The sequence below is a fragment of the Emys orbicularis genome, chromosome 3, assembly GCF_028017835.1.
Source record: "Emys orbicularis isolate rEmyOrb1 chromosome 3, rEmyOrb1.hap1, whole genome shotgun sequence".
Lineage (NCBI taxonomy): Eukaryota > Metazoa > Chordata > Testudines > Emydidae > Emys > Emys orbicularis.
In genome coordinates this window covers 1,005,413-1,026,214 of record NC_088685.1, presented here as the reverse complement: position 1 = coordinate 1,026,214, position 20,802 = coordinate 1,005,413, and the positions used below count along the sequence as shown (strand labels likewise).

Below are 20,802 nucleotides of genomic sequence, written 5' to 3'. Positions count from 1 at the left end.
GGCTGGCGCCCCAGGGCCCAAGCTGAGCCGGGCGGGAGACGCCGGGGCCAGAGCCTCTTGGCCTGGGCCGGCCGCCGGAGGGAGCCCCTCGGCCGGGGGGGCCGGACTGGGCCGCGCCTCCTCGCGCCCCCCAGCCCCAGCTTACCTGCTGCCTGCCTGCTTCAGGCTTCCCGCGAATCAAATGTTCGCGGGAAGCAGCGGAGTTGGGGCGGGACCGGGAAGGGGCGGGGCAGGGCTGGGGGCAGAGTTGGGGCAGGGCCGGGAAGGGGCGGGACAGGGAAGGGGCGGAGTTGGGGCGGGACCGGGAAGGGGCGGGGCAGGGCTGGGGGCAGAGTTGGGGCGGGGCCGGGGCCCCGTGGAGTGTCCTCTTTTTGGACACTTAAAATATGGTAACCCTAGTGTCGCCCAGCTGCCCAGGTCCTCACCAGCGGAGCTCTGCAGGTGACAGTGGCAGATTCAATCCCCAACGCCCCAGAGGGAGAGGGACGTCCCGCCTCTCCGCAGGGCAGCTGAACACCAATCCCCAGCTGAGAACAGGCTGGGGGGGGGGGGGGATAAGTGTTGGCTGCTGGAGGCTCTGGCGGGGGGTCGGACCAAGGAGTGAGATGGAGACAGACAGAGCTTGAACCATGGGGGTCACTGCAGCTGGGCTGGGCGCCGGCTGCCCAGAACGGACTCTGCTGGGACCTTCACTTCTCTGGGCTCCCCCAGGGCTGCCTGTGCCGTGCGCCAGGCCGCGGATACACCCGCCTGTCTGCCCGCGCTGGCTGGGTGTCCCCGCAGACGCTGGTGGGGGGGTGCTGCTCCCCCAGATTGTACACGTCTCCCCCAGGTCTGTCCCAGACTCGCTGCCCGGCGCTCCCAGGGTGGAGCAGGGGGGCTGCAGGCCCAGGGGCCCAGTCTCAGGAGGCGGTGAGGCCGCGTGGCTCACCCTGGGGGAAGAGTGAGACCCCGGGGGGGGGGGGAGGGTCAGGGTCACTGAAGGCCCCTCCCAGGGACTGTTAGACTCATAGACTTTAAGGTCAGAAGGGACCATTATGATCAACTAGTCTGACCTCCTGCACAACGCAGGCCACAGACTCTCACCCACCCACTCCGGTATCAAACCTGTGTCTGAGCCATTGAAGTCCTCAAATCGTGGTTTAAAGACTTCAAGGTGCAGAGAATCCTCCAGCAAGTGACCCTTGCCCCACGCTGCAGAGGAAGGCGAAAAACCCCCCAGGGCCTCTGCCAATCTGCCCTGGAGGAAAATTCCTTCCCGACCCCAAATATGGCGATCAGCTAAACCCTGAGCATGTGGGCAAGTCTCACCAGCCAGACACCCAGGAAAGAATTCTCTGTAGTAACTCAGATCCCGCTCCCTCTAACATCCCATCACAGGCCATTGGGCATATTTACCGCTAGTAGTCAAAGATCAATTAATTGCCTGTTCCCAGGCTGGGGCGTAGCCCGGCCCTGGGGGTCTGTGACAGAGGGTCAGACATGCCCCTGCCCAGTGGCCCCAGCACTAAGTGGCCGGGGGTGAGAGCAGGAGGGAGGTTGATAAACTGGAGAGAGGTCAGGGAAGAGCCGCGGGAACGATCGAAGGGTTAGAAACCTGCCTCAGTGACCCGCCAGGAGCTCAACCTAGACCAAGGGAGGGTCCAAGGGGTGACGTGATCCCAGCCTAGAGCAGCGGCTGCTCCGCCTTTGTGGGCTCAGGGCCCATCTGTAAATGGCGCGACCCAGTAACTAGTCTGGGGGTGGGGGCCCTGGGGTGGTTTTGAACAGGTCCTGCCCCTCCAGGGGGGTTGGGGCCTGCCCGGTTCCTGTGCTGTGGGGGGGTTGGGCTTGGCTCTCTGCAGCCGGGGAGCTGTAGGTAGCCACGGACCCGCTACCTGCCCGGGGCATGGGGCGGGGCTGAGAGCAGGCCCTGGCCTGTGTCCCCACCCCATGGTCTGGCTGCAGCTCTTGGGCCCCCAAGGGCCTGCCCCCCCCCCCTCCCCGGCCAGGCTGGGAGTCGGAGCCAGGCCAGGGTAAGAGCCGCGCGGGCAGCTGTGGGGCGCCGTGGACCCTCCACCTGCCCTGGGTGGGGGGCCTGGGGGTCGGGGACACGGGGCTGCTCTTCGGCTCCCCCACCCCGAGCAGGTGAAGGAGCCCAGCCTCCCTGGCCCAGCTCCGGCTTCTGGCTTGGCCAGGGGGTGGGGCCTCAGGGGAAGAGGAGGGGCAGGGGCGGGGCCGCGGAGGGGGGCCTCGTGGCCCCCCCACCTTTAGGAAGAATCCATAGGACAGGAGCTGCCACACGACCCTTCAACACAGTCTGGGTCCCGACCCCCAGGCGGAGAAGCCCTGCTCTGGCAGTACCTCTGCGGGAACAAACGTTGCCCAAGGGGCTGTGCGGGCAGGTGGAGGAAGGGCGAAGCCAGAGCGGTACAGATCCCCACTGGCAATGGGGGTCGGTGTTTAACGGGGAGGTAATTAGCCAGTGGACAATCCCCTGGGGCCGGGTGGTTCTCCGGCACTGACAGCTCAGTGCAGCCAGCTCTGCTCCGGGGCAGGTCTCTGGCCCGGGTCGTACGGGGGCAAAGCACATGGTCACGGACCCTGCTAGCTGGGGGCTCTGGGGGGCTCTGTACAGCAGGAGGAGGCTGTTACCCTCGTGTGGCCCGGGGTGACTGTCCCTCACTCCAGGCACTCACCTTCGGCCCCCTCGAGCGCCTCTGGCCCCTCCGGCCTGTCCTCGTCGGCTCCAGCGTCTCCTCCATCCCCGCCCGCAAACCCGTCCATGTCGTCCTCACCCAGCGAGTCTGGGAGAGCGAGGGAATCCAGAGTCAGCACCCGCGCCGGTGGGGGCTGAGCCTGCCCCACCCTCCCCACTGAGGGTCCCTGGCCAGGCTGCCCCAGAGAGCCCAGCAGGGCGGAGGCGTGGGGCAGCCGGATAGGATGCTCCGGCCATGCCACCTGCACCCAGCTCAGCCAGTCCTGGGGTCCCTGCCAGGCATCCTGCCCCCAGCACAGAGCCAGCTGTGTGCTGGGGGCAGAAGCTGGGACCCACTGCCGGGGAGGAGCCGTGCTGGCAGCCACCCCAGGAGGCTGAGATCAATGCTCTGCCCCCCCCTCCTGCGCCCCATCCCCCCACCTGCACCCCAGCCACACCCCCTCCAAGAGCCCGTACACCCTGGGCCCCACACCCCTCTACGGGATCCCCCTGCCACAGCTAACACCAGCCCTGCCCCTGCCTTGGTGCATGTCAGACAGACACACAGACGGACGTCTGGGCCAAGGAGCGGCTCTGCCCACCCCGCACAGCACCAAGGGCCGGGGCTCACACCATGGCCCCAGGAGGACCCGCCGGTGCCATACCCCCCTGGGTCACCTGTCTGGAATTCGATGGTTCTCAGCATCTCGGCCAGGTTGTCCACATTGACAGAGAAGTGGTCCATCTTCTCGTAGCCGGGCTCCGGGCGGCTACTCATTGACACCTTCGACGTGTCCGTGATCCTGCCAGGCAGAGCCGGGGGCTTGTCAGACTCACAAATCTTCACTCAAAGCCAATGCAGGGCACCAAGCCTGACTCCGTGACACCCCTGCACAGCCTGACCAACCCCCCCCACCCTCTGGGATTGAGGGGGGCAGCAGAGCTGCGTGTGGGGCGCCCAGGGCTGGGGTGCCAGGGGGCCGTGGGACGGGACGGGGGCACTGGCAGAGCTGCGTGTGGGGCGCCCAGGGCTGGGGTGCCAGGGGGCCGTGGGACGGGACGGGGGCACTGGCAGAGCTGCGTGTGGGGCGCCCAGGGCTGGGGTGCCAGGGGGCCGTGGGACGGGACGGGGGCACTGGCAGAGCTGCGTGTGGGGCGCCCAGGGCTGGGGTGCCAGGGGGCCGTGGGACGGGACGGGGGCACTGGCAGAGCTGCGTGTGGGGCGCCCAGGGCTGGGGTGCCAGGGGGCCGTGGGGCGGGACGGGGGCACTGGCAGAGCTGCGTGTGGGGCGCCCAGGGCTGGGGTGCCAGGGGGCCGTGGGGCGGGACGGGGGCACTGGCAGAGCTGCGTGTGGGGCGCCCAGGGCTGGGGTGCCAGGGGGCCGTGGGGCGGGACGGGGGCACTGGCAGAGCTGCGTGTGGGGCGCCCAGGGCTGGGGTGCCAGGGGGCCGTGGGACGGGACGGGAGCACTGGCAGAGCTGCGTGTGGGGCGCCCAGGGCTGGGGTGCCAGGGGGCCGTGGGGCGGGACAGGGGCACTGGCAGAGCTGCGTGTGGGGCGCCCAGGGCTGGGGTGCCAGGGGGCCGTGGGACGGGACGGGGGCACTGGCAGAGCTGTGTGTGGGGCGCCCAGGGCTGGGGTGCCAGGGGGCCGTGGGGCGGGATGGGGACACTGGCAGAGCTGTGTGTGGGGCGCCCAGGGCTGGGGTGCCAGGGGGCCGTGGGACGGGATGGGGGCACTGGCAGAGCTGTGTGTGGGGCGCCCAGGGCTGGGCTGGCAGGGGGCCGTGGGGCGGGATTGGGGCACTGGCAGAGCTGTGTGTGGGGCGCCCAGGGCTGGGGTACCAGGGGGCCGTGGGGCGGGATGGGGGCACTGGCAGAGCTGTGTGTGGGGCGCCCAGGGCTGGGGTGCCAGGGGGCCGTGGGGCGGGATGGGGACACTGGCAGAGCTGTGTGTGGGGCGCCCAGGGCTGGGGTGCCAGGGGGCCGTGGGGCGGGATGGGGGCACTGGCAGAGCTGTGTGTGGGGCTGGTTTGGTTTCCTTGGTGTGCAAAGGACCCCCAGCCTGGGGCTGTGACTGCCCTGCTCTCAGCAATCTGTCCTGAATTGGCGCTCTCCGTTGGGTCCCGCCAGAACCAGCATTGTTACAGCTGCATCGTTACCCAGTGAGGGGAGAGCTGGGCACCCCCAGGCAGGCTCAGGCACAGATGGGAATGGTGCCCCGGTGGCTGGGACTACGTGGGTCATTGGGAACCAACTGGCTGAAGCCAACCCCGGATCAATGGAGAATCCATGGCAACGCTGGCAAATCTAATTGTGGGACATGGACACCTGGCCCCACCTCTCCGCAGGAGCCGAGCAGCATCTCCCCAGCTGGGGAACAGGGGCTGGGAGGTGCGAGGGGGGATAAGAGCTGGGGGCTGGCAGGAGTCGGGGGCAGGGCTCTCACCTGGAGTCTGACCAAGGAGGTTGGATGGAGACAGACAGAGCTTGAACCACGGGGGTCACTGCAGCTGGGCTGGGCTGTAACCGTCAGTTCTCTGGGCCGCCCGAGGGGCTGCCTGGGCCGTGTGCCAGGTGACCAATAAACCCACCTGGTCTGACAGCGCTGGGTGAGTGTCCCTGCAGACACTGGGCGAGGGGCACTGATCCCTGAGGAGAGGACACGTCTCCCCCAGGGTCTGTCCCAGACTCGCTGCCCGGCGCTCCCGGGGTGGGGCAGGGGGGCTGCAGGCCCAGGGGCCCAGTATCAGGAGGCAGGGAGACCACGTGGCTCACCCTGGGGAAAGAGTGAGACCCCGTGGGGCGGGGGTCAGGGTCACTGAAGGCTCCTCCCAGAGACTGTTCCCAGGCTGGGGGCTTAGCACTGGCCCCGTGGATCTGTGACTCTGCCCCAAGGACCCCCGACCCCTACAGGGATGGGCTCCAACCGGAGGTTTCTCTCCTCTGTTGTCTCCCCCCACCCCACCCCACCCCCCAGACTTACTTTTTAAGCAGCTCCTTGGATTGCTGCAGGGAGGGAGAGGCAGAGAGCTTGGTTAGCATCAGCCCCTGCTCCTGGAGTCGAGCCCCCGCCAGCCCCCTGAGCCCACAGGCCCTGGTCCATCAGCTGCAGGCTGGCACTGGCATTGGCACCAGCTCTGGCTGGGGGCAGGCTCAAGACCAAGTTTCCCTTCCAAGCGGCCTGTAGGATGAGCAGCCATCGGGCTTTACCCCTCAGCCAAGCAGGACCTTCTGGCTGGGGGTAGAGAGGCAACCACAGGCGCCCGTGGCCTAGCAGGCCCCTGCCCCCGAGCCCTTTGCCCATTCCAGGAGGATGGTGCCCACGGCTTGGCCAGATCCCAGCGTGGAGAAGCCCCTCTCCTGCCCCCCCCTTCCCAGACACCCCGCTCCCCGCACAGACCTGCAGGTATGCGGCCATCTGGGGCTCCTCCATGGCCTGGATGGCCGACTCCACCAGCTTGGCGGAGATCTCCAGGTGCTCCCCGTACTGGCGGATGAGGGAGCGCACGTGGCTGACCCGCTCCTCCTGCTCCCGGCTGACGCGCTGCACCAGCTCCTTCTTGCGCTCCTCCAGGGTGCTGTAGAGGGAGTCGAAACGCTGGCTCAGGTGCTGCTTCTGCCGCCGACTGTTCTCCTGCAGGGGGAGCCGCACGCACATCACTGGAGGGGCTCAGGGGCCACCCCACCTCCAGCCCCACAATAGCCCCCGCCTCTTCCACTGACCTCCACCAGGGAGCAAGGGGGCCAGTGGTCAGGGCAGGGGGCTGGGAGCCAGGACTCCTGGGTTCTCTCCCCAGCTCTGGGAGGGAAGGTGTCTAGTGCTGGGGTGGGAGCCAGGACTTGTGGGTTGGATTAGCCGTCAGGTCACTGACTCGCTGGGGCCGTTCCCTTCTGTTCTCCAGAGTCAGGAGATCACCCCCCTGACCCCCGTGCTGTTCTGGCCAGAGACCTCACCCAGCGATTCCTGCATCAAGCCTCGCCGTGCTGTTTGGGCCCCAGCGGATCCGTTACAGATGCCTGGCCTGTGACAAAGTGGGAATGTTTTTAACGTTTTTTCTGAATACGGTGTGTGCCTCAGTTTCCCCTGTGTGTTACTCGAGGATCTAGGTGGTGGGATCAGGGTGTGTGATCATTGTAGAGGCCTCTCAATGGCAGGTCTGACTGCTCCTAAGAACGGCCATACTGGGTCAGACCAAAGGTCCCTCTAGCCCACTGTCCCGTCTTCCGACAGTGGCCAATGCCAGGTGCCCCAGAGGGAATGAACAGAACAGGTAATCATCACGTGATCCATCCCCTGTCGCCCATTCCCAGTTTCTGGCAAACAGAGGCTAGGGACACCATTCCTGCCCATCCTGGCTGCCTGGGCCCAGAAAAAAGCCGACACTGTATCCTGGCAAAGGAGGGCCGGGCCCCCTCCTCTGCAGCAGCCGTGCGGAGGAGTTGGTGCAGCCCAGGTGACCTGCTTGCTGGAGAAAGGGACAAAGGATGGAGGAGGAGCAATGGGGGTGAGGAGACCAGGCAGCTGGAACTGGTCAGTGTCGTGCTTTGAGACCCAGAGGGGGGAGTCCGGCGCGCTAGGCCCTGGATCCCGCTAAGATGGACTTTGCTGCTGTAATCCGGGTCTGGATGAATTCTCCCGACAGCCAGCGGGGAGCAGGAGAGACGTCAGGAGCAAACCGTATTTACATGAACACCCCAACTCTGCGTGGGTGCAGACCAGACAGAGTGGTGCTGCTCAAAGTGATCAGCTTTGGTCGGCGTGGGGTACAAATCACGTTAGTACTGACTTCAGGGGGAGTGAAATGTTGTTGTCTTTATTGTATGAATAAAGGGGAGCAGAACTGTGCTTAACCTGTCCCAGCTGAGGGGTCACCTTCAGCTGAAAGCGCCTCGGTACGCCAGGGGCTTGAATGCCAGAGCCCTGGAAAGTAAGAGAGGGTGGGGACAGGGATCTCAGCCAGGAAGTGCGGCTTCTGTCTAAGGGTGCCTGGTCAGGTTTAACCTGTTCCTCCCCATTGTTTAAAGCTAGAGCTAAATAGGTTTCATTAGAAGCCTTTTGTTATGTTAAATGCTCAAAATAGCTGAAATCACTTGCGGTGGGTCAGTGTCTCTTCCCAGCCGGCTGAGAGCTGGGGGGCACCTCCAGAGATGGACTGCAGAGGTCCCAGCAGGGTGGTAGGAGGTGTCCCGTGAGTGGGACCACGGCTGGGGGGGTGGCCAGAGCGAGTGCTCCGATGGCAGAGCAAGCAAAGTACCTTCTTCCCCGGGTGGGACGGGAACTCACACAGAGGCACCTCTGAACGCCGGGTCCGCTCTGACCAAGGACAACCCCTGGGAGTGGGGTGTGGTGAGGGAGCAGAGAGGGGCATTCGAAAGGAGATTTGGGTTGTAGGACTCTAGAACATGAGGCGGAAGGCACTGCCCTCTGGGGTGGGCGTCCTGCTCACAGTGTTATGTGTATGAAACCTGCTTGTGGCATTTTCCCTAATTAGTGTCGGGTGATTTCCCTCCTTTCATTAAAAGTTTCTTTTCTACACTCAGACTCTGTGCTTGCGAGAGGGGAAGTTTTGCCTCTCAGAGGCGCCCAGGGGTGGTGTGTAATTGTCCCAGGTCACTGGGTGGGGGCTTGAGCCTATTCTGTGTTGGATGTATGAAAAGGAACCCCTTGATATTGAACCCGGCCCTAGTTGCTGCCGGCTCCAGCGGGCAGAAGGGTTACACTAAAAAATATTGATTTCTGAGCTAACAAGCTCTGTTCTGTGCAGTGTTGTGTTCCTGACAACTAAGAACCCGTCTGCATCACACGCTGGCTGGGTCACTGCTGGCTGCGGAGTGGGGGGCAGGGCCCTTTGGGGGCACCCAGGGGGACTCGCTGCAGGGAGCTCCCTGGGCGAGCAGGGGGCTGAACGCTCCGAGGTCAGACCCAGAAGGTGCCGAAGCCGAGCAGGCTCCTTGCCCTGGTGACAGGAGCCCTGAGCGGAGACGCTGCCCCAGACTCCTGCCTGACCCTCATTCAGAGCGAGTCCAGAGCCCTGGGACTCCGTGACAGAGAGACCCCACCCGCAATTCCTGCATCAAGTCCTGCCTTGCTGGTTGAGCCCCAGCATAGCTTTTACAGCTGCCCAGCCATCATAGGAAGCCCCCAAGAGCTGGAGAATCCGCTACTCCCCCCGGTCAGTCATTGCAGTGGTTAAATACCCTCTGTCCTGGATCCACAGGGTCGGGGCTACATCTCAGCCTGGGAACAGTCTCTGGGAGGAGCCCTTCACTGGGCCAGACCCCCCGGGGTCTCACTCTTCCCCCAGGGTGAGCCACGCGGCCTCACCGCCTCCTCGACTGAACTTCTGGGCTCCAGTCCCCCTGCTTCTCAGGTCTCTGAGGTCCCTTGAATCATAGAATAGAATCACAGAATACCAGGGTTGGAAGGGACCTCAGGAGGTCATCTAGTCCAACCTCATGCTCAAAGCAGGACCAATTCCCAACTAAATCATCCCAGCCAGGGCTTTGTCAAGCCTGACCTTAAAAACCTCTAAGGAAGGAGATTCCACCACCTCCCTAGGGAACCCATTCCAGTGCTTCACCACCCTCCTAGTGCAAAAGTTTTTCCTAATATCCAACTGTGACGTTATTGATATAATCTGGGACCATATAGATCATTGTTGCAACCAAAGTCCCGTAGTGGCACCAAATCTTGTATAAAGGGGTCAAATGAGGTGTCTAAGACCAGGTTATGGTTTGCTGGTTATGATTAGGCTGTCTATATGTGTGTATCAATTTTGTAATTGAAGTTATGAATATTGGCTCTGTACTGTCTGTATTTCAAATTTATGCTATGCTGCTGGGTGACATCCCAGACAAACTGGTGTTAGCTCTGCCTAGCCTGCTTGATGGCCCATTAAGGACCATCAGCTAAACAATTGACCCATTGCAAGAAGGCAAATACACCTTGTAACTCAGCAGAGTATGCAGGAACTTGCCTATGTGACTCCAGACTCCATTTTCCTGTAATTTTCCACAGTAAGAACAAAGAGGTGTTCTTACACCTGGAAAAGACTATAAAAGACTGATGCCTCATCTCCTGCCTGTGGAGGGACTTTGCTACAAACTGAAGCTCTGAACAAAGGACTGAGGACCCATCCCAGCTGTGGATGTTCCAGAGACTTGATTTGAACCTGCAGTTTATTCTATCTCTGCTACAAGCCTGAACCAAGAACTTTGCCATTACTGTATGTAATTGATTCCATTTAACCAATTCTAACTCTCATCTCTATCTTTTTTCTTTTATCAATAAACCTTTAGATTTTAGATTCTAAAGGATTGGCAACAGCGTGATTTGTGGGTAAGAACTGATTTGTATATTGACCTGGGTCTGGGGCTTGGTCCTTTGGGATCCGGAAAACCTTTTTTCTTTTACTGGGGTATTGGTTTTCATAACCATTCGTCCCCATAACGAGTGGCACTGGTGGTGATACTGGGAAACTGGAGTGTCTAAGGGAATTGCTTGTGTGACTTGTGGTTAGCCAGTGGGGTGAGGCCAAAGTCCTCTTAGTCTGGCTGGTTTGGTTTGCCTTAGAGGTGGAAAAACCCCCAGCCTTGGGCTGTAACTGCCCTGTTTGAGCAATTTGTCCTGAATTGGCACTCTCAGTTGGGTCCCGCCAGAACTGCATCGTTACACCAACCTAGACCTCCCCCACTGCAACTTGAGACCATTACTCCTTGTTCTGTCATCTGGTACCACTGAGAACAGTCTAGATCCATCCTCTTTGGAACCCCCTTTCAGGTAGTTGAAAGCAGCTATCAAATCCCCCCTCATTCTTCTCTTCTGCAGACTAAACAATCCCAGTTCTCTCAGCCTCTCCTCATAAGTCATGTGCTCCAGAGCCCTAATCATTTTTGTTGCCCTCCGCTGGACTCTTTCCAATTTTTCCACATCCTTCTTGTAGTGTGGGGCCCAAAACTGGACACAGTACTCCAAATGAGGCCTCACCAATGTCGAATAGAGGGGAATGATCACATCCCTCGATCTGCTGGCAATGCTCCTACTTATACAGCCCAAAATGCCGTTAGCCTTCTTGCCAACAAGGGCACACTGTTGACTCATATCCAGCTTCTCGTCCACTGTGACCCCTAGATCCTTTTCTGCAGAACTGCTTCCTAGCCATTCGGTCCCTAGTCTGTAACAGTGCATGGGATTCTTCCGTCCTAAGTGCAGGACTCTGCACTTGTCCTTGTTGAACCTCATCAGGTTTCTTTTGGCCCAATCCTCTAATTTGTCTAGGTCCCTCTGTATCCTATCCCGACCCTCCAGCATATCTACCTCTCCCCCCAGTTTAGTGTCATCTGCAAACTTGCTGAGAGTGCAGTCCACGCCATCCTCCAGATCATTAATGAAGATATTGAACAAAACCGGCCCAAGGACCGGCCCTTGGGGCACTCTGCTTGATACTGACTGCCAACTAGACATGGAGCCATTGATCACTACCCGTTGAGCCCGACGATCTAGCCAGCTTTCTATCCACCTTACAGTCCATGCATCCAGCCCATACTTCTTTAACTTGGCAGCAAGAATACTGTGGGAGACCGTATCAAAACCTTTGCTAAAGTCAAGGAATAACACACCCACTGCTTTCCCCTCATCCACAGAGCCAGTTATCTCATCATAGAAGGCAATTAGGTTAGTCAGGCATGACTTGCCCTTGGTGAATCCATGCTGACTGTTCCTGATCCCTTTCCTCTAAGTGCTTCAGAATTGATTCCTTGAGGACCTGCTCCATGATTTTTCCAGGGACTGAGGTGAGGCGGAGGTCTACTCGCATTGGCCGCTTTGGGTTTACCCCAGTCCCACTTCTGGGGCGTCTCCACGTCCCTCTCCCAGCACCCAGGCTTAGGCCAGTCCCCTTCGGGTCTCTCCACCCCCAGACCGACTGTCCCCAAAGTGATCTGCCCACCGGCCTGCCCACAGCCCCTTCGGCTTCCTGTCCATGACCCACGGTCTAGGCTCGTAGGGACACATCTCCTGGAGTTGTTCCGACCCAGCCAGGTTATACAAATCCTCCAGCGCAGTGACCCCTTCCCCCACCCCACTTGTGGGGAGATCCTCCCAGCGGGAGGCAGGGCGGCTTCCATGTAGGTCACCCCTGGGATCTTCTGCACACCAGTGGCGTAGCCATGTGACGGGAACAGGGGGAGCAATAAAAAAAAAAAAAGGCACCACCCGCTGCGGCGCTTTTACTCACCCGGCAGCGCTCCGGGTCTTCGGCCGCGGGCCCTTCACTCGCTCCGGGTGTCTTCGGCGGCAGTGAAGGTCCCGGCGCCGAAGACCCGGAGGGTCTGGGAAGCAGGAGCTGTGGGGGGCACTTTTGGGGGCCCACAGGCCCAGGAGTGGCCCAGGGGATTAGCAGCCTGCTCCACTTCCCTCGCCCCAGCCCCAGCCGTGTCGCTCAGGGGAGGGGGCTTGCGGGAAGGGATCCCCCCTGAACTCACCGGCAGCGGCAGAAGCGGAGCAGCCCGGCCCCAGCCCGCTCCACTCCACCAGCTTCCCGCCGCAGGTGAGTGCGGGGAGGCGGGATCTTTCCCCAGCCCCAAGCAACACGGCTGGGGCCCGGGCAAGGGAAGCGGAATTGGCTGGGGCTGTATCGCTCCGCTTCCCGCCGCCAGTGGGTGCAGGGGGGCGTCCTTTCCCCAACCTCCCCGCTCACCGCACTCACCGGCGGCGGGAAGCGGAGCGCCGCGGCTGGGAGCTGGCAGAGTGGAGCGGGCTGGGGCCACATTGCTCCACTTCCCGCCGCTGCTGGTGAGTGCTCTGGCCCCGGCCCCAGCCCCAGCCCCAGCCACCTTCCTGGGCTCCGCCGCGCCCGGCGGCTTCACCCCCTTCCCGGCCACCGCGCTCATGATCCTGCCCCTGCCCCTGCCCTGCTCCGGCCCTGCGCTGACCTTGCCCCACTGTCGCCGCCGGCCGCTAGGCACCATGGGAACGCCCCCTCTCACCCGGTTTAAAGGGACAGGCGCACCCGCTGTGCCGCGAGCTGACAGCGTGAGTGTAAAAATTTAAAAGGCGCCACTTTTGGGGAATGTGCTGAGTGGGGGAGCGGCTGCTCCCCCTGCTCCCCCCCAGCTACGCTAGTGCTGCACACCCCAAAACCTGTTCCCATAAGTCTCAGGTGCCCATTCAGACTTGAGCAGTGGAGGCTGGTTCCTAGTCCCCAGTATCGGCTCCGCCCATCTGGCTGGGCGCCCCTATGGCTCTGGGACCGAGCAAGGGGGTGAGACGCGGAGCCGGCCTGCGGGGTCAGCCTGGTTCGATCGCAGGCCTTCTCAAAGGCAGTGAGGTAGGACCCGATAGCCCGCCCCTCCTCCAACTGGGCAACAATTTGGGATCTAGGCTCCCCTAGAACTGGCATCCTGGGGCCTTTCCCCATTTTACCCTCGGTTTCTCCAGCCCCCGTTCATGCTTTCGCTGCCTCTCTTGCTTCTTCCTCGTGTTTTCACTGCATCTCATGGGCTGCCAGCCTCTGTTCCTCCAGCCAAAGCTCCTTCGCTCAGCTCCAGCTCCCACCAACTCCATCAATGGGGAACCAGGTCGTGACGACGCCCTGCTGCTGCCTCCATTACTGTGGGACTTTTCTGGAACCCCACTTGGGCCTGGAACCTGCTTCTTGGACCGACTGTCCTTCTCCAGCCGTGCAACCAGATGCAGCTTGTCGAGTTTCCCAATGTTTAACCCTCTCTCGCTGCACAGGTTTGCGACGTCCCTCTTATGGAGGTGGTTATACCCCATTTTCTTGCATTTCCTTTAAACTAGCCTTGTTTTACTGTTGCAAATCACTTATTGCAAAATGCTACTGGTGCATCCAGGATCCCACCCTACCACCACCTGTCTTGGCTCCACAGGATCAGTGCTATGGCCTTAGCTTGGGAACAGTTTCTGGAAGGACCCTTCAGTGGGCCAGACCCCCTGGGGGGGCCTCATTCATCCTTCAGTGTAGGCCACATGGCCACACCGCCTCCTTAGACTGAACTTCTGGGGCTCCAGTCCCCCTGCTTCACCCCTTGAGCTCTGTTCAGTGACTGTAACTGAGCCAGACCCTGGGGGAGACGTGTCCTCTCCTCAGGGATCAGTGCCCCTCGCCCAGCGTCTGCAGGGACACTCACCCAGCGCTGTGAAACCAGGCGGGTTTATTGGTCACCTGGCACACGGCCCAGGCAGCCCCTCGGGTGGCCCAGAGAACTGACGGTTACAGCCCAGCCCGGCTGCAGTGACCCCCGTGGTTCAAGCTCCGTCCGTCTCTCTGTGACGTTGCACTCTATATGATTTTATAAATATATGCTAATGAGTGAATATAATGTAACTGGAATATGCTTCATGCAGAAGGTCTCTTGTAAGGTATCATTACAAAGCTTATAATCTACTGTGTGTGATCATCCCATTTGTATAAATGTAACACTCTTGTATCTGAAACTAGAAATATGAAATATAACTCTGAGGGCCTATTGTAATTATGCAAAGCGTGGGCCATTAATGGTGGTTGGGAATCTTGATGGCTCCCATCAACCAGGACAATTGACTGTGGATGGCTCTGTTTGCAGGCAAGCCTTCCTGTGAGTCAGGCTGGGAGGAATGAAGGCTTGGGGGTCTCACAGTGACATGTGATCATGTCACCTGAACTGGAATCCATCTTTAACCTGGTGTCTTTCCATTGAGAAGGAGGGGTGGGGACCCAGAGCGGGACAAAGGGTTCCCGCCTTATGCAAAAGATATATAAAGGGGTGGAACAGAACAAAGGGGGGAGAGGAGCCAGCATGAGGAATCCCCTAGCTACCACCTGAGCTGGAACAAGAGCTGTACCGGGGAAAGAATTGTGCCCAGGCCTGGAAGGTGTCCAGTCTGAGAAAAAAAAACTTACTGAAACATCTCTAAGGGTGAGATTATCTGTATTCAGTTTGATTAGATATAGATTTGTGTGTTTTAGTTTATTTTGCTTGGTGACTTACTTTGTTCTCTCTGTTACTACTTGAAACCACTTAAATCCTACTTTCTGTATTTAATAAAATCACTTTTACTTATTAATTAACCCAGAGTATGTATTAATACCTGGAGGAGCAAACAACTGTGCATATCTCTCTATCAGTGTTATAGAGGGCGAACAATTTATGAGTTTACAATTTATAAGCTTTATACAGGGTAAAACGGATTTATTTGGGTTTAGACCCCACTGGGAGTTGGGCATCTGAGTTTTAAAGACAAGAACACTTCTGTTAGCTGCTTTCAGTCAACCCTACAGCTGTTAGGGGACGTGGTTCAGACCTGGGTCTGGGTTTGCAGCAGGCTAGCGAGTCTGGCTCAAACCAGGCAGGGCACTGAAGTCCTAAGCTGACAGGGCAGGAAAGCAGGGGCAGAAGTAGTCTTGGTACATTAGGTGGCAGCTCCTAGGGGGGTTCTGTGATCCAACCCGTCACACTTTCCATCCAACCTCTTTGGTCAGACTCCAGGGTGAGAGCCCTGCCCCTGACTCCTTCCAGCCCCCAGCTCTTAAATCCATCTCCCGCTGGGGTGTTGGGTGCCTGGTGTCAACGTCCCGGTGACTGGATCAGCCAGTGATGTGGGGTCAGCCTCGGCCAGTCCTTTTTAATGCCCCACCTGGCTCAGACTGCTGGGCGCCATTCCCACCTCCGTCTCTTAGCCTATCCTGAGAGCAAACGGTCCCTTCCCCCCACTGGGTAACACTGCTACATAAAGGGGAAACTGAGGCACATGCCGGCATCATAAAAATATTACAGAAAATTCCCCCTTTGTCCCACCCTCACTGTTCAGTATCTGCACCTTGTTCCCAGACTGAATTCGTGTAGTGCCCGCTCTCAGCCGGCGGCTCGTGTTAGACTCTCTGGCAGAGGGAAGAGCCGTCTGCTCTCACAGATCTCTTCCCACACAGGTACTAGCAGACCCTGAGCAAGTCACCTTTCAACCGTCTCTTTGGCGAGACGATCAGATCCACCTCCTCCAGGCTCTCCGCAGCCGGCGGATTTTCTAGCCCTTTGTCCTGTTCCCTGAACCTTGTCCAGTCCATCAACCCCCCATTGGCAGAGCAGGCGCCAGTCCCCGGCTCACTGTCCCTGTCTGGAGAGCAAACACCCTCTGCCAGTCCACCTTGTACATCGAAGGCGCCTTCGCCCTCTTCGCTACAGCGTTGCACGGGGCTACGCTGGGCTGGCTGGTTTCTCCCAGGAGCCCTTCCCTGCCTTCCCGGCGCACCTCCAGCCTCAGGCACCTGGGCTGTGACCTGGCGTTTGGCTACAAGGTGCGTTGTGCCCCAGGGCCCCGCTCCCCAAGCCATGTGGGAGGAGAGATCCCCCTGCCCACGGCCGCCAGCTGCTCTCGCCCCATGCAGGGGCCGCTCGGGGACCCCTCTCACCTCGATAGCCTTGCAGATCTCCTCCATCTGGGTCACGATGGCCTGGATGCGGTCGTTCCCAGCCACCAGCATGGCGACGCCGTCGCTCAGTTCGCTCTGCCACGGGGGGGGAGAGGGGTCAGTGCTGGGCATGGGGGGGGTCTGTGCTGGGCACGGGCAGGGGGGTCATTGCTGGGCATGGTGGCGGTCTGTGCTGGGCACGGGCAGGGGGGGTCAGTGCTGGGCATGGGGGAGTCAGTGCTGGGCACGGGCAGGGGGGTCATTGCTGGGCATGGGGGGGTCAGTGCTGGGCACGGGGGGCATTGCTGGGCACGGGGGGGGTCTGTGCTGGGCACGGGTGGGGGAGTCAGTGCTGGGCATGGGGGGGTCTGTGCTGGGCACGGGCAGGGGGGTCAGTGCTGGGCATGGGGGGGTCAGTGCTGGGCACGGGGGGCATTGCTGGGCACGGGGGGGGTCTGTGCTGGGCACGGGCGGAGGGGTCAGTGCTGGGCACGGGGGGGTCTGTGCTGGGCAGGGGGGTCAGTGCTGGGCACGGGGGGGGTCTGTGCTGGGCACGGGTGGGGGAGTCAGTGCTGGGCATGGGGGGGTCTGTGCTGGGCACGGGCAGGGGGGTCAGTGCTGGGCATGGGCGGAGGGGTCAGTGCTGGGCATGGGGGGGGTCTGTGCTGGGCACGGGCGGAGGGGTCAGTGCTGGGCATGGGGGTGTCTGTGCTGGGCATGGGCGGAGGGGTCAGTGCTGGGCATGGGGGGGTCTGTGCTGGGCACGGGCGGAGGGGTCAGTGCTGGGCATGGGGGGGGGTCGGTGCTGGGCATGTGCGGCGGGGGTCAGTGGTGGGCATGGGGGGGGGGTCTGTGCTGGGCACGGGCAGAGGGGTCAGTGGTGGGCAGGGGCGGGGGGCAGCCCCCCCCTCGCTGCAGGAGGGGGCCTGGCCGGCAGCCACCAGACCAATGAATACGTGGGTTGCTCAGCAAGCCCAGAGTGGGCCCTGCAGGCTCCCTGCCGGTCCCCGCTACCCCCCGGCCCTCTGCCAGGAGCCCCACAGAGCCTGCACCTGGGGCAGCTCTGGCCCCTCGGCGCCCCCTGGGGAGGAGAGACCTGCCCCAGGCCCAGAAGGGGGTGCAGCCGCTGAATCGCACAGACCTGGGGGTGGGGCTGCCTCCCTCCTGCTGCTCCAGCCAGGCCGGGCCAGGCCGGCTCCTGGGGGGATCAAGGCAGCCCAAGGGCCCCCGCAGCCAGGTGGGCACCAACCGCGGCAGAGGAGAAGGCGGCACAGGGACCCCGCCACGCCCCCGGCCACGCGCCCCCTGCGCCGGTTCCTGGCCCCCCAGGAGCAGCCCCAGTTACCTTCTGGCGCTTGTAGACGCTGGGCAGCGGGGCCACCTCGCAGTCCTTGTGGGCCCCGAACACCTTGCACAGGGAGCAGGTGGGCGCCTCGCAGCTCAGGCAGTAGATGTTGATCTTCTCATCCTCGTGTTCATCGCACATCAGCTGCTGCTCTGCCTTGGCGTGCAGGGGCCTGAGGGACGGGCACAGCATGGGCCCCACTCCCTGCACACTCCCTGCCGGCCCCCCCACCCTCCGTGTCCCCTGCAGCCCCCTCCATGGCCCAGAATCACCTCACGCCCTCCGGAAACCCCGTGCACCCCCTGCTGGGCCCCCCACCCTGCGGGTGCCCTGCAGCCCCCCGCACGGCCCGGAATCGCCCCACGCCCTCAGGAAACCCCGCGCCCCCCCCCGACCCCTCAGAATCCCCCTGCACAGATCTTCCCCTCCCCTCCCCAAGCCCTTGGGCCCCCCAGGCCCTGGCAGACCCACGCCCCTCGCTGTGCCTCTGCCCCCCACCTGGTCGACTCCTGCTTGTAGATGTCGATGATGTTCTCCACGAGCAGGTTGCGCTGCAGCCCGTAGACGCCGTGCCGGTCCAGGACGACCTCGTGGCGGCAGGAGGGGCACCGGAACCGCCCCCCCGACGACACCGAGCTCGAGCCCCGCGACTGCCACAGCGGGTTGGAAGCCTGGCAGGGAACGGGCACGAGTCAGGGGGGTGGGGCCAGCCCGCGCCAGGAACGCTGAGGCCAGGAGGCCATGGGGAGAAACCCACATACGCCCGCCCAGCGCTGAGCACCCAGCCCGGGGTCGCCCCTCTGTGCTCCAGCCCCAGAGCGGGCTGCAGGGCACCGGCCCAGGCGCCAGGCACAGAGACAGCAACACCCAGGGGGAGCGCAGGGCAGAGTCACAAACTCAGGCCAGGGCAGGGCTGGGCCGCGACGTACAGCAGCAAAGGGGCCAGCTCTGCCCGGCTCAGGGGAGCGAGCCCCTTCGATAGCCCTGCCAGCCCCACCATAGCCCTGCCAGCCCCGCCCACAGCCCTGCCAGAGCCACACCAGCCCCGCCCACAGCCCTGCCAGAGCCCCACCAGCCCTGCCCACAGCCCCACCAGCCCCGCCCACAGCCCCGCCAGAGCCACACCAGCCCCGCCCACCGCCTGCCAGCCCCACCCACAGCCCCGGCAGAGCCACACCAGCCCTGCCCACAGCCCCACCAGCCCCGCCCACAGCCCCGCCAGAGCCACACCAGCCCCGCCCACCGCCTGCCAGCCCCGCCCACAGCCCCGCCAGAGCCACACCAGCCCCGCCCACAGCCCTGCCAGAGCCACACCATCCCCGCCCACAGCCCTGCCAGGGCCACACCAGCCCCCCCCACAGCCCTGCCAGGGCCCCACCAGCCCCACCCACAGCCCTGCCAGCCCCACCATAGCCCTGCCAGCCCCGCCCACAGCCCCACCCACAGCCCTGCCAGAGCCACACCAGCCCCGCCCACAGCCCTGCCAGAGCCCCACCAGCCCTGCCCACAGCCCCACCAGCCCCGCCCACAGCCCCGCCAGAGCCACACCAGCCCCGCCCACCGCCTGCCAGCCCCACCCACAGCCCCGCCAGAGCCACACCAGCCCTGCCCACAGCCCCACCAGCCCCGCCCACAGCCCCGCCAGAGCCACACCAGCCCCGCCCACCGCCTGCCAGCCCCGCCCACAGCCCCGCCAGAGCCACACCAGCCCTGCCCACAGCCCCACCAGCCCCGCCCACAGCCCCACACCAGCCCCGCCCACAGCTGAACCAGGCCGCCCGCTCGTCACTCCCTGCACCCCAGCGCGTCTCGCCGGGCTCCTCTCCCCAAGCCCCAGACAAACGAGCAGCCCAGACTGAAAGACGCTTCCCCTGGCAGTCCGGATGGGGCTGGTCTGTCCCGACGGCCAGGCCTGAGCCCACAGTGGGGAAACTCACTGCCAGCCCCTGCAACCTGCTCCTTGCCTGTCTCACGCGCCCGACTTTCCATCAACGCCTGAATAACCTGCCCTGCATCGGCCCCGCGAGACGAGACGGCCACAGCCCGGCCGGCCGGAGGAGACAAGGCCCAGCCATGTGACGTCCCAGCCCGGAGTGTGAACCAGGGGCCAGGGGCGCCCTGCCAGCCAAAGCCCCGTCCGTGGCCAACCAGCGGCCCCGTGCTCCAAAGCTGCATTTCCCCAGCTTTCCTCTCCACTCTCCTCCGCCTTGTGTCCGGCTGGTGACCCCTCTTCACACAGCAGGACTGTGGCCAGGGAGCCCTTTCCGTCCTCCCCAAGGCCGCTCAGCGATGAAAAGGAGACGCAGGTATTTTACTGCCAAAGCAGAGAGACTTTCGCGTATGTTTGTGCTGCACAATCACTCAGTTTCGTTTCTGTGCAAATGCTTGTTTGAATTTCTTGTTCGTTCCTGTTTGAGCAGGAACCTGCCGGGCTCAGAAAGAATGGGGAGGGGAGGGGGGGCGGGAGGGTGTTTGCCAAGGACCCGAGTGTGACGAAGTTGGGGGGGGGGTTCTTGGTTTTTCCTTGTTTTTCCAATGGTTTGCATGCAGAGGGGGTGGGACTCAGTTTCCCTGGGTGTTACTGGTTTAACGAGGTGAGGGAGAGGGAGTTTGTTGTTACACGGGACTGGAGAGGGACCTTGGGACCCCAGCCGATGGCCTGGAGGATGGAGACCCCAGCGAATGGTGACCCGGAGGCCCAGCTCGGGAGTCACAGTCGGTTCTGGCCAGTGGGAGGACAGTGGGTTGAGGACAGAGGACCCGGGTGACCTTACCAGCCGGTTCCAGCCAGAGGGGCCAGAGGACAGAAGCGAGGAGAGGAGGCCCAGGGGACCCGGTTTACGACTGTTTACCTGGAGAGAAGACAATGGACAGAGGCGGGACCTGGGGCCGGGGATCTCAGATGCCCAGCTGGGAAGCAGGGGGGCTCTGGGCTGGAGACGGGGAGCAGTCAGAGCCCACCTGGATGCAGAGAGACTGGGACGTGCTGGGCTGAGGGAGGCCAGGCCTGAGGGTCAGAGAGTTTCCTGTGCTGGGTTCAACTCTCAATAAACCCTCCTGTTTCATGCTGGCTGAGAGTCACTCCGGTCTAGAGAACAGGGTTGCATCAACCCCTTCGGGGGTGGAGGCCCCGGGGGTCCAGAGCGAGTGGACTCCCTGAGGGGGCCCACGGCGAGAGACAGACGTGCTCAGGCTCAGAGAGGTGCAGCTCCAGGAGGTGGAGGGGCCTGACCCCGGGAGAGAGTGGACCCCCGAGAAGGGCTGTCGCACTGGAAGGGGCACCCCCCACAGACCGCACGGGGCCATGAGTGAGCCACGACCTGTGAGTCGGTGACACTGAGCCAGCCACGGGCTCTGGAAACCCCCCAA

The 20,802-nt window shown here is 62.4% G+C and overlaps 1 protein-coding gene across 1 annotated transcript in view; it reads right to left on the bottom strand.

Moving 5' to 3' along the window:
* Positions 1-20,802, bottom strand: part of TRIM54 (tripartite motif containing 54) — a 34,127-nt gene that overhangs the window by 11,838 nt on the left and 1,487 nt on the right. Inside the window, exons 2-8 of the mRNA XM_065400611.1 lie at positions 17,932-18,104; positions 17,434-17,605; positions 16,089-16,184; positions 6,080-6,313; positions 5,663-5,685; positions 3,356-3,480; positions 2,679-2,786 (exon numbers count right to left, since the gene is read on the bottom strand). Of these exons, the coding sequence (XP_065256683.1) occupies positions 2,679-2,786; positions 3,356-3,480; positions 5,663-5,685; positions 6,080-6,313; positions 16,089-16,184; positions 17,434-17,605; positions 17,932-18,104 (931 nt within the window). The remainder of the gene's footprint in view (positions 1-2,678; positions 2,787-3,355; positions 3,481-5,662; positions 5,686-6,079; positions 6,314-16,088; positions 16,185-17,433; positions 17,606-17,931; positions 18,105-20,802) is intronic.